Source organism: Heliangelus exortis, chromosome 19 (assembly GCF_036169615.1).
Source record: "Heliangelus exortis chromosome 19, bHelExo1.hap1, whole genome shotgun sequence".
Lineage (NCBI taxonomy): Eukaryota > Metazoa > Chordata > Aves > Apodiformes > Trochilidae > Heliangelus > Heliangelus exortis.
The window spans coordinates 11,997,254-12,009,781 of NC_092440.1; the positions used below are offsets into that span (position 1 = coordinate 11,997,254).

The 12,528-nt window shown below is 57.8% G+C and overlaps 2 protein-coding genes across 12 annotated transcripts in view; one reads left to right on the forward strand and one right to left on the reverse strand.

Moving 5' to 3' along the window:
• CUX2 (cut like homeobox 2) overlaps positions 1–3,989 on the forward strand; it is a 69,661-nt gene extending 65,672 nt beyond the window's left edge. For all 9 annotated transcript variants that reach the window (XM_071762776.1, XM_071762779.1, XM_071762775.1 and 6 more), the window contains 2 exons: positions 95–368; positions 1,333–3,989. In XM_071762776.1, the coding sequence (XP_071618877.1) occupies positions 95–368; positions 1,333–2,008 (950 nt within the window). In that variant the 3' untranslated portion in view covers positions 2,009–3,989. The remainder of the gene's footprint in view (positions 1–94; positions 369–1,332) is intronic.
• Positions 3,990–5,043: 1,054 nt separating this feature from the next.
• On the reverse strand, positions 5,044–7,935 carry PHETA1 (PH domain containing endocytic trafficking adaptor 1). 3 transcript variants are annotated; one of them, XM_071762785.1, is made up of 3 exons: positions 7,861–7,935; positions 7,377–7,538; positions 5,044–6,903 (listed from the first exon to the last, which is right to left on the reverse strand). In XM_071762785.1, exon 3 carries the CDS (start codon positions 6,890–6,892, stop codon positions 6,113–6,115), a length of 780 nt encoding a protein of 259 aa, XP_071618886.1. In that variant the 5' UTR covers positions 6,893–6,903; positions 7,377–7,538; positions 7,861–7,935; the 3' UTR covers positions 5,044–6,112. The 3 variants fall into 3 exon arrangements, with proteins under 3 accessions (XP_071618886.1, XP_071618884.1, XP_071618885.1); XM_071762783.1 differs by having other exon boundaries at positions 5,044–6,923; XM_071762784.1 differs by lacking the exon at positions 7,861–7,935 and having other exon boundaries at positions 7,377–7,830.
• Between the last annotated feature and the right edge of the window lie 4,593 nt (positions 7,936–12,528).

The window sequence follows — 12,528 nt, forward strand, 5'->3', positions numbered from 1 at the left end:
TGATGGAAGCTGGTTGGGGCTGGGGTGTTGGCCAAGCCGGGGGCTCCCCGGGCTGGGGGGTGAGCAGTGCACAGCTGGGTGTCCTCTCCTGCAGCCTACCTGAAACGTCGCTACGGGCTGACGGGCACCGGCTCGGACAGCGAGTCCCCCGGCGCCCGCTCCGAGTGCGCCAGCCCTGGCCTGCAGCCACAGGACCTCAGCCTCCTCCAGATCAAGAAGCCGCGGGTGGTGCTGGCCCCAGAGGAGAAAGAAGCCCTGAAGAAAGCCTACCAGTTGGAGCCCTACCCCTCCCAGCAGACCATTGAGTTGCTCTCCTTCCAGCTCAACCTCAAGACCAACACCGTCATTAACTGGTTTCACAACTACAGGTACGGGGCGCTCCCCAGGGTTTGGATGTCTCATGGTGCTGTGTCCCCAGTGTGGTGTTATGGTTGCTCTTCCAGCCCTCTCAAGTCTCTTTTGTCTAGATGAGGAGTTGAAGAGCCACGTGGGGTTGCTGGAGGTCCCCAGGTGCAGAATTGTAGCTGAAATTCTGCGGGTGCCCTGGCTGGCATCTGGTCAAAAGGTGTTGACCACCTTGACCAAGTCAGGCTGAGCATCTAAAGAGGTTCCTGTGCTCATGTCCACCAACCACCAAGCAGAAGCTCCATAGTGAGTGGGGGAGAGCCTTATAGGGGCTCTTGGAGCCCAGCATCCATCCCCAGAGCAGCCTGGCACTGGGAGGAGCACAGACTTGGATGAGACTTCATCCTCAAGCAGTATTGCAGGTGGCCGTGTGGCTGGTCCTGAAAGGCACATCAAGAGCCACCTCTCTCCCTGTGTCATGAGTCCATGGAGCCTCTAACTCCCCCCAGGCAGGGTAAAGCAGGTGGTGGATATTTCTGGAAGCCAGTTGAGGTTTCTCTCGTGAAGCCATTGCATGGGCAGTGCAGGGAGAGCTTGAAAAATCAGGCATTTGGCTGAAATGTTGACTAGAAGGGTTTTTAAATCCAGGACCTTTCCTCTTGTGTGGTTCCAGGAAAGTCCCTCCCACTCTTGGTAACCAACCACCAGAAATAATATGTGAATAATATTATGTATTAAACAACAACAATAAAAAAACCATCATGGAAACCTCTTCAAAACTGGGTCGGTTTGGCTGGAAGCGGCCGAGAGTGCTGCAAAATCTGGTCCCTGGGTTCAAGTCAGGGTATTTTCCTCCCCCCAAAAAATATGAAAGGCTGACAAGGTGAGGTTTCACATCTCCAAGTTGTTGCATTGTCGTGGTTGGAAACACTTTACCAGACGTGATGGCTTGGCAGTCTCCAACCTTCAGCGGTTGTGTCCCCTCAGGTCACGGATGCGCCGGGAGATGCTGGTGGAGGGCACTCAGGACAACGACACGGACCCAGAGCAGAGCAGTGGGACGGCCATCCCTGGGCACCGGCCACCCCACAGCCCCGATTCGGATGCTGAGGACCATAAACCCACGTTTGGGGGGGCCGAACACCCTTGTGCCGCCACCACCACCACCACCACGCCGGTCAAGGTGAAGGAGGAGGAGCAGGGGGACGCGGGCGGTTGGAGCCGCTGGCGGGACTCGCGCAGCCCGGCCGGGGCGGCTGAGGGGACCGGACCCCCTCAGGAGGAGCGGGGGGCGGCCCCTCACGCCGCCGCCCCCAACGCCGGCAGCCTGCCGCGGCGGGGAGGTCGCGCCGGTGCCAACACGGGGGGACCCCCACCGCCGCCACACCCCGACAGCTCCCAGTCCTCCGCCGGCTCATCCCATTGCAGTTTGGAGGTCTCCCCAACGTCACCTTCAGCGGCCTCCTCTCCCGGCCTCGCCGGCTCGGCCTCACCGGGCCCATCCTCTGCCGGGCCGGTTTCGCCGGCTCTGCCACCGGCTCCCGGCCCCCGGCTCAGCACCAGCGTCCAGCGGCGCCACGAGAAGATGGCCAACCTCAACAACATCATCCACCGCCTGGAGCGGGCTGCCAACAGGGAGGAGGCCCTCGAGTGGGAGTTCTGACCTCCTCCACCCCGCTGCCCTCAGTATATATCCACACATCCGTATATATATAAATATATATATATATATTTTGTTAAATGCAGCACGCACCGAGAGGCCACAGGCGGCCGGCACCACCTTGGTGGAAAAGGGGGGGGAGGGTCCCCTGCTATGAAGTTCCCCCCCCCCCCAAGCTTTCTTTTAAATGTGAAAAACTGGGAACGATTTTAGAAAAGAAAAACAAACAAATAAACCCGAGAAATATTTATAGACCTCTTTTAGATATTTTAATAAAGGGATACTTTGGAATTTATTAACAGCTCAAGCTGCTTTGATATTAAAGATAGCTATAAAATCAAGATGATGTAGCAGTCGTGTCATTAAATGTACACTGAAGTCTTGTAGTTTGCCACTGGATGAGATTAAAAATGAAACAAACAAAAGAAACCCCATGGAAAGGACTTCCTGAGCCAAGCCATCGAGAAGCACTATGAGACTGACCAAATGGAAGAAACTTTTGCCCAACGGTTTCCACCTCTGTCTGTAAGACACTGCATCGCTTCTGCCCCTGCCCCAGACTGCCTCATAGTCCCTGAAGACTCTAAAGCAAAACCCTTGATGCCATCGAGGATGTCTTTAGTTCTGGTGGTTTTACGTTTTGGTTTTTTTCGGGTTTTTTTTTTTTTTTTTTCTTTTGGAACCCTTGTAACACAGAATGTCCCGTGCGGTTGTATATGTTGTAGAAATGTCTGCAATAGCCTTCTGGAACAAGATGTAGCATGGTCCCAACGCCGTCCCTCGTGCTTCCAGCAGCCCCAGCGTGGCTCCCAATGGAAGAGGAAGAAAAACCCAACAATATCAAGCAAAGGCAAAGGAAGCAACCGGTGTCTGCCAGTTTGGGAAGAGGTACCCGGGGGTGATGCTCGGGGATGGCTCTGGCTCACTGGGGATGGGCATCTGTGGGATCCTGGTTCCCCACTCTCTGCCCTTGCCTGGTTGTGGTGGGGGAGGGAAAGAAGGAGCCTCTGAGCTTTGCACCTGGGGTGCAAGTTTTTGGGGACCAGCACCCAAAACTGATGAGCCACCTGCCCCAGGGGGCTGAGCCCTGCTTGGGGCTGCTCCCAGCATCCCAGCCCACTCCTGTGGCTGAAGCACTTTTTTTTTTTTAGGGAGAGCACCTGGGCAGGAGGGGTGTCCCCTGGCTGTGGCTGTGTCCCCAGGTTGTGGCTTTCCCAGTGAGGGTTGGAGTGCTGTGGTTGGTGCTGGGATGAGCCCTGGGGTGTGACCTTGGGCTCCTGCCCGAATTGGGCAAAGCTTTGGCTTGCCAGGACTGACCTCATGCAAAGGTGCAGGAACTCTGTGGTGTCACCACCCCAGGGTGCTCCCTCCACAACCCCACTCCTGCTGACCACCTCTGCCAACTGAACGCCTTTAAACCACCCTGGGGAAGCCCCTGCTGGGCTGTCTTGCCCTGTCCCCTGCCTGCATGGCATCAGCCATCACCCACCAAGGCCACCGCTGTCGGGAGGTCCCTGCCAGCCTCTGAGGCTATGCATTGACTTAAATTTTCCACTGTCTACATTTTTATCAAAATAGAAGGTATTTTTATACTCGAGGAGCGATGCTCAAAGCGATGCTCTGCAAAGGCAAGGCTCTCCTTGCCCACCTGCCCTGCCCCAGCCAGCCCCAGCTTGCCCCCGGCCACTCTTTTCCCTGCCACCACCCTGCAGAAGGTCGAGGTGTGACCATGGACTGACTGCTCTTCTCTGTCACGTGTGAGCAGCAGCTTTAGTGGAACGGGATTGGAGGAAGCACTTAAGACAGTCTTGAACATGGCAATCCTGTTGTATTAAAGCTAGCGGGACAGCCCGGTCACCTTTTTGTTAGGCTCATGTACTGTACTTCAAAAAGTTTCTATATGAGATCAATGAACTTTTGTTTTAACGATTTTGGAAGGAACAAGTTCTGTAAAAGAGCCACTAAATACAGAAGTTGGATATGACTCTGGCTTTGGGGTGTGTTTTGTCCAGAGGTGGCTGGGATGGGTGCTTGGGTTGATCCTTTCACGGCTTTGCTTGGAGTTTATGGGCAGGAGCTCTCGCTGCCATCAACATCTCCTGGTGCTTTGGGGTAAAAAGGTGTTAACTGCACTTTGTCCAGCTCAGGGTGGGATCCCACGAAGGTGCTGTGCAGGTTTGCTCCTGTCCCTGGGGTAGCTCAGCACCCTCCAGCATGAGGCTCAGCACCATGGCCCAGCACAGCTCTTCTGCAGAGAGAGCAATCACCAGGCAAGGCTGCAGCTTCCGACACGAGGCTGGGGTGTTTGCCTTTGATGAATTAATAAATCCATATGCTGCATATCTGTTTAAGCTTGTTTGTCGGCTAACATGATGGGAAGGATTTCTTTTTAATGAATATCTCAATGTCTGGAGAAGCTGGGCCAGCTGCCATGGAAACTGAAGTCTTCCTCTGAAGGTGACTGATGGGCCTGGGTTAACCATCTGGATGCTGCCTCTGGAGCACTGCCACCTGCCCTGGTGAGGGGACAGAGGTTTTGTGCCTGGATAAGACCCCCTGGCAAAGGGCTGGGGGTGTTTAGAGGGATGTAAAACCCCAACTGAGCTGAAACACATCAGCAACTCGTGCTGGGGCACCCAGTACTGATTCCACTGGTGGGTGGGAGGGCTGTGATTCACATCAGTCTCAGGGTGGCTTTTCCAATGCCCAAACCCCCGTGTTGGTCACCTGTGCCCTGTTGTTTAAGCCATCATGGAGGGCAAAACTGTGCTGTCTGTGCTGAGGGACCACCCTGGCACTGTGTGTCCCAGTGTCCTCGGAGTGGCATCATCCCACCCATTCCACCCCATCCATCCCAGTGGACAGATGTGGGGCACTACAAGACCCTGCCACCAGTTGTGTCCCACTCAAGTGACAACCCCTCTCCAGCTCCATAGATGTGGTGGGCACAGAAGGGGGATTGACAAGGAGGATTCATTCCCATCTGGGGCCTCCTCCCCCAGGGGTTTAAAGGCTCAGACAAGAACCAGGACCAGGAGGGAATTTCTCAACTTTTATTGTAGCCAGTCCTTGAATGGTGTCAGACCTATCCAGCCCAAACCTGGGCCACCCCAACTGCTCCCCCCAGCCTTGAGGTGCATCAACCCACCTCCCACCCATCAGCTTTACCATCGGGATGAACCACTGGGGACCCAAAAGCAGCACGGGTGTCACGCGACACCGGCATCGCTCCGGTTCGGCACATGAATCATTTAACACCCTGTGCTGCTGACACAGACGTTCCTGTGGGCTGCCTGAGCTTCCCCTTAGCAAGCTGTCCCAGGATGATGCCCTGCCCTGAAATATCCTCCTGGCTAGGTGGTTGTGGCAGCCACGGTGTCCCCTCAGGGTCTGTCCCCATGGCAGGTTCCCCAGCCAGGCTGCAGGAAGCCATCACCCTGTGCCAAACGCCCTGGGCCGGGTGTCACCCGCTTCCCGGGGCAGGCAGTGCTGCTGCCGTTAAGGAAGGGCTGTGCTGGTTGATATTTTAATTTTCAAACCACATCCTGCTGGAGCAGAGGGATCCGGTGGAGCTCAGCTGACCTCAGTCAGTCTCTCATTCCAGGCTGGGAGGGGAAGCAGGCTCCCTGCGGTATCTCCTAGTGACACCCCATCCAAATTCTCCTTGCAAGGCATTGCTGGTGCCTGACCCCACTGCAAACAGCATCGTGGGGCCCCACCAGACCCAGTGAAGTGGTCAATTCTCAGGAGGCATCAGCCAACTAGTGGTTTGTATCTTGCTTGTACCCTGCACCCATAGCCAGAGGGATTCATCCCATCAGGGAGTACTCACTGCCTGGCATGAGGTGTCCAACAGCCTGGCAGCACCAAGAGCCTGGGGGTTTCATGCCTGGTGGGCAGCACACTGAGCCATCAGTGTCAGGCTGGCATTTCACCATCACAGAACAACACCGGTGTCCCTCAGCCTTAGTGGCACCATCAGCAGGTGTCCATCACCAGCACGGACAGGAGAGCACATCCAAGAGTGAGAAGGGGATCGAGGTGGTCCCGAGGACAATCTCCTCTCCACCTCAGGTCCTGGCGTGGTCTGCAGGGCCGTGCCACCTCTCAGAGCCGGGGGCCACGCTGCCTCTCCAGCCAGTCCTGCCTCAGCCGGGCCACCTCCTGCCCGTACCGCTCGTGAAGCTGACAAAAGGAGGATGGGCTCTCCACCACGGCCACCCTGACACCTCCTGCCTCGCTGCTCGATGCCCTCCGGCGCGGTGGCAGCGGCGGTGGCCGTGGGTTCCCATCTCCATCGTGCCCCCCGCAGCCAGAGACGTTGGGCGGCCGGTCTGCTCCCGGTGCGTTGTTCCACACGGCGCAGCCGTTCTCCTTGGGCAGGACAGTGGGCAAAGCCGACAGCCTCTCCACACACAGCTCCGGCCCTGAGGGCTCCTGTTTCCAGGATCCAGGTGGCCCCCGGCAACCCCCGCATCCACTGGCCACCCCCCAGCGCATCTCCTCCAGCTGCTTCTCCAGCTCCCTCACCACCAGGCGCAGGTAGTCGAAGCTGGCCCGCGACAGTGACTTCACCCACGACTCCATGGCCGCCTGGCTCTCGGCCGCCAGCACGTAGGTGCGGGATTTGGCGCCGCCGAAACGGATGGCGAAGGCGAATTCCTCGGCCGACTCGCAGAGCTCCACAGTGCAACCTTCCAGCACGATGACTCCCACCGGCTCCCGGCTCTCCCTCTCCTCGAAGTAGAAGAGCATGTTGCCCTTCAGCACGAACCAGCGGCGGTGGTAAGCCGTGTGCCGCTCGCCGCGCTTGTAGAGGAACCCGGCGTTGTCGGCCGGGGAGTCGCAGGTGGCATAAAACGCCAGGCTCCGCTCGTTCAGCTTCATGGCTCGGTGCCCTGCAGGGACAGAGGGTGCTCTGACAGCACCCGGAGGAGTGGGTGTGCCTTTAATTGCGCTGTAATAAGCCCTCGGCTTTGTTTTCCCGGCCCTGGCACCCAGGAAATGGAGATGGTGAATAACCAGCCCCGTGATGGCAGCCAGGATAACCCCGCTCCCAGCAATGGTGCTGGGGCCGACGGGTGCTGGGTGGTTCGGGGAGGGGGTTTCCCCCTCCTGATGAGTATTTTCCCAACGAGGAGCCCCATGTCCCAGTGCCCCCTGTCACCTGCCACAGGTGACCTTACCACCCTTGGCCCTGTGTGGCCGTGCTCCTCCCCACACCTCCCGGGGAGGGTTTATGGCTTTGTGCTGCAGATCCCGCTGCTGCTCCAGGAAGCCATGGCCATCAACCCCGTCACCCGGGCAAGGCCACCTCTCCCCTTGTCCCCTCAGTCGCTGGTGGCCTCGCCACGCCAGGCTTCCCACCTACCTGGACTCTGCCTCTAGCTCCCGTCTCCGGCACACGCCAGCATCGGTGGTGACAGCAGTGGTGGCTGTGGTGGCCAGGGGACAGTTGAATCCGGGGTTGGGTGCTGTGACGGGGACACCACCCCAGTGTCCCCGCTGTGCTGGTTGGTCAGGTCACCCCAGCCTGAGGGGCAGAGTGAGGACACGTGCCCGGATAATTATTATTTTCCTATGAAGCCAGATCGCGGGGACCTCGGAGACGAAACGGGGGCTCTCGGGGCACCGAGAGGGAAAGAAGTGGTGGGGAAGCGAGGACTGCGATCCCCCAGGCAGCTCGGGGACTTCTTTGGGGTCCCCAAAGTCTTGGGGACATTTGGGAACGGGAGGGCTGCCCTCTCCGGCAGCGCTCCGGCTTGGCTCCCCCCGCACAGTCCCCCCACTGCCCCGGGCACCCCCCCAGCCCCCCAGGCGCCCCCCCAGCCCCGCTCCCGGTCCCTCACGGCCACCTTTGTCCTCGGCTCCCGCCGCCCAAGCTGGACTCGGCCCGGCCCCTGCGGGCGGAGCCGCCGCCTCCTCCCCCTCCTCCGCCCCTCACCGCTGCTTTGGGCGGCCCGGCGGGATGGGGAGGGATTCTATGCCCGGTTTAGGAACGGCTCCAGGGCTCGGCCCTGGGGTTGGGAGATCCCGGCTTGGACCCAGCAACCGAGACCGGGGTCCAGTGGTGTGCGGGAGCGGTGGGAGCACGGACCCAAGAGTGCAGGGGGACATGGATGTGGATGTTCAGTGGATGGATCCATGGGTGGAAATCTGGGAGTTTAGTGTTGCAAGTGGCAGCACAACATTGAATCAGGGTTTTTTTGGGCAGAGAGTGGATGCCCAGGAGCATCAGGCAGAGGTTGATGGGTGGGGTGGATGATAAAAGGAGCTGAGTGGCTGGTTGAGCTTTGGGAGAAGGTGATGAGTGAGACAGGGAACAGGGGCTGATAATCTGTGAGCTGCTGGGTGTTGTGCAGCCCTGTGGCAGAGGTGGCAGCCCCCTTGCTCCTTCCTGACCACAGAAGCCATGTGGCACTTGGGCCACTGCCATGCTCTCACTCGGTGGCCCCATCTCACTTGCTCCATCCAGGCCAGGGGTGAGCAGGCCCAGAGGCTCCGAGGGCTGGGGGAAGGAAGGAAGGAAAGACTTCCCACAGCTGGTATCCATGTCCCAGGGTAACCATAAACCTTTTGGCTGGGAGAAGGCTCCAGTCTGACTTCTGGTCCTGAATGGCCTGAAAGTGTCACCAGTCCAAGGACCACCTTGGCAGGGCTTCACCACATCCCAATAAACACCAGTGTCAGGGATTTGTTCTTATCACTGTGCCTTTCCTCCAGTTTCTTTGTTCCCCTGCTTGGCTGCACAGCAGTGGATGTATTCTAGCAAACACACAGTATATGCTCATTTTACAGGCCCTCAACTAAGAAATACTGCAGCTGGTGATCCCTCTGTGACTGACACTGCCAGCAGGTCGTGGTCCTCACCATTCCCCCCCTCTGTAGATGCCCCCAACACCCTACATGGCTACTGGGAGCCTTACAACCTGCTGCTGGTGGCAGTGGTTTTCATTTCACTGGGGCCTTTCGCTTTCAGACTTTCACTTTCAGACTATAAAAAAAGGATTTAAACAAGCACTAAAACCATTGGGGTTTTATCTTCCCTCCTGAGCTCCCAGCTCTGTTCAAGGCTGCTGGTGGGAAGCCTCAGGTCTCTTGGCAGTGCTTATCTCCCTGCTCTGCTGAGACGAGTCCTTTCCCAAGGCAAGATTAGGAGAGGGAAGGACTGTGGGGAGAAGCAATATCTTTATCAGACCATCTGGGATTATTCAAAACAGACAGCCACAGTCCCAGCTCTGCCTTCTTTCCAGGGACTCCAAAACTTTGGTTGCTTCTTGCAGCCCCACCAGCTGCTTTCGCAGGGTTTTTTCCCTCCACCACGGCCACTTCCCAGGAAGCCCTTTGGAAGCTGCTTTGGAGGACTGAGCCAATTCCTCAAAACACAGCAGCAAAATTCCCCTCTGGTTTTTGCTTCCCATCGGGTCTCCCTTGGGACAGTCACATGTCTCTACACAGGCTCCAGCACTTCCTCTTCTGGGTGGCCCCAAGATATTTTTTTCCCCTCTTGTCCCCACTGGTGAGGAACACAGAGCCATGTGCCTCAGTTTCCCCTGCCAGGTCTTGCTGAAAAAAGATGGGGAAATTAATTCCTATGCTGAGATTTCCTGACAGTAGGCAAAAGGGAGAAGAAAAGCTCTGGAAGGAGGCAAGGAGCTACTGGATGTCTTTTTTGGATGTGGGCTGCCCTTGGTCTCTGCTTCCTGCTGCTCCCATGACTGATGACTGGGTGCGTGGTTATGCTGAGGTGGGTGCTCGAGGGCTCAGTGAGGTGACACAGGGAGCTCTGAGTCACCCAGGGTGCTGGTTCATTGGGGCCCCCCCTGGAAATCTGAGGGTGCTGGGGAGCAAGGAGAGGCTGCTCAATGCCTGGTGCTGTGTGGATCCCCAGCTGGCACCCGGAGGATGAGGGTCTCATCATGACCAGCAGCGAACTGTCCCCAGGGATCCCAGATGCATCCCAAAGCTGTGCCAAGGGGAACAAATTGTGACAGTCACAGAAGACCCAATGTGGGGCTGGCACGACCCCCACAGTGCATTTTGGGGACCCCCTCCCGCTCCGGCCCCAAGCGAGCATCACTGTCCCACGCATGTCTCCAGCCTGGCAGCCCGGGGGTCGGTCACCCCCCGCTGTCCCTGGGGTCCCCCCCCAGCTCCGGCGGGACGTGAGGTTGCGGGTGCAGTGCTGGGGGTGCCCGGGAGGGGGCAGCGGGAGCCCGGACACGGCTGCGGGGAGCGCCGCGGGAGCTGCGGGTTCTGCGGGGGCAGCCAGTCCCTGGGACACCCCTTCCAGCACCGGCCTGCCCGGTACCATCCTGCCCAGCACCACCGGGTCCACCGCCATCCCTCCAGCACCCCCCGGTCTATCAGGGACCCCTCCATCACCTCTTCACCCATCACCACCCTGCCCATGGCCCACCCTGCCCACTGAGGGGGTGCACGAAATCCAGGCTGAGATTTTTATAAGGGAAGGAGCATTGCCAGCTCAGACCCCCACAGCCAAGCACTTGCAGATGTTTCCCACCCTCCTTTGCCCCTTTGTCCCACCCAGCCTTTGCTTGGCAGAGAGGGGAGACCCTCACCTCCCTGGGGGATGCAGGGGTCCCCTGCAGCCCATTGCATCCCACCCAGGGAAATCCCCCCGTGCCGCTTCCAAAACACCACACGCAGCCTGAAAACGAAGCCGGCCAGGGGGTGGGACTCAAAAAGAGAAGTGGGAAGGGTGGTTGGAAGCTGGTCAGAGGTTTTTACAGGGAGAAGAAAGCAGCAATGGTTAAAACTGAGCCCTGGGCAGAGCGGAAGGGAAGCGGGGAGTGTGCGTGTGTGTCTGTGTGTGCGATTGTGTCTGTGTGTCTGTGTCTGTCTGTCTGCCTGTGTCTGCGTGTGACTGTTAGTGTGTGTCTGTGTGCCTGTACAAGGGCATCTGCACAGCTCTGCACAAACAGAAAAAGCAGAAGTCGGGGGTAGTGAATTAGCAGTTGGGGACTGTAGAAAATCCATACAGGAAGCAGAACAGAAGAGGAATTTCAGGCCCCGGGGGGCATGAGGTTGCAGGGAAGGTGCTTTTGACGTAAATGAAACTCCTAAAGCAAAGTGTGAGATAGCTGAGAGCTGGGACAGACACCCGCAGAAAAAAAAAAAAAACAAAAAAAAAAACCCAAAAAAACAAAACAAAACAACCAAAGGTGCAATTACGCATGAAGCAACGGGGGGAGGAATTAAAAAGCAGCTTTTAAGGTAAAATTTTATTAAACCAATGGCTCCCAGCCACTTCCCTATGGGGCTTGGGGAGGGCTGGTTGGGGTCAGAGCCACCTGGATCCCTGGAGCAGGTGATGGCACAGGAGAATGTGGGGTTAAACCCTGCAGGAAAGCTGAGATTTGGTCCGTGGGGATTGGTGAGGCTGTGGGGCTGCAGCCACACTGGTGGCTGGGGGTGGCCAGCCCTGGGACACAGCACCAGCTGGGGGCTTCTGTTTCAGTCTTTTCCCCCTCAGGGGAATGGATGGATTGGGAATAGAAGGAGTGAGCAGCTGGGGTGTTAAAATACACCCCGGATGATGGTGGTGGCACAGATGCCCAGTCACAAATACCTCATGTGCCTCAACCCCCCTCTCCAAGGGCAAAATCCCACAGCTTCAACCTTCCCAGCACCCACAAACTGGTTGTGTGGTGTCAGTAAATCCCAGCTGCCACTTCCCTGGGCTTGCCTGGCATGGCAAGTGCCAGACCCCAAGCAGGGCTGCTCTGCCATTCCCTTTGCATGCCTGGCATGAGTAGCACCTGCCTGAAGGTCTCCTGAGCAGGTAGACCCCCTCTGCCCCCCACTGCTGCCACCTGGGAAGGACGAGGCCCCGGGGGAGCTCTGGGGACAGCTGGTGACACGGGCTGGTGATGTCAATGGGCCAGATGTGACAGTGCAGACCACAAACCATCCCTTTCCTGGCAACAGGTGCAGTGCAAGTTTATTGTCCTCCCCTTTCCCATGGCTCAGAGTGGGTGGCCACAACTCCACCGTGCCACCCACCCCTGTTCCCTTGGGATGGCCCGTGGTGTGGGACAGCTGTGGGCCCTGTGGCCTGACCTGCTCCTTCTGAGCGTGGGCAGAGCCCAAGGTGCCTTTCACAGTGAGCTCATTTTCTCGACCGAAAGGCAGAGGAAAATGATGAGAATTGGGGGTTGAGACAGTCTCACCCGCTGCTGCCACTGCAGAGGTCCCTTGGGTCCCTGCCCACGAAGCCGTGGGAGGACATGGCCGGGCAGGAACAGGAAAGTGTTTTCCTCACACACCCTTCCCGAACCCCCAAAAGACCCCGACCCCCGAGGGGCAGGGACCAGGCTGGGGCCGGGGTGTGTGTGAGGGGAGGGGGGAAGGGATGCTGCGGTGCTCGGACACCCTCAGATCCACAGAGCAAAGAATTGTAAAAGTCATAAAAAACTTTTTAAAAAAATTAAAAATTGAGAAAAAGAAGAAAGAAACCCAGCCCCACGCGCGCAGCAGGGCTGTTTATGCCGCTGCCTCCG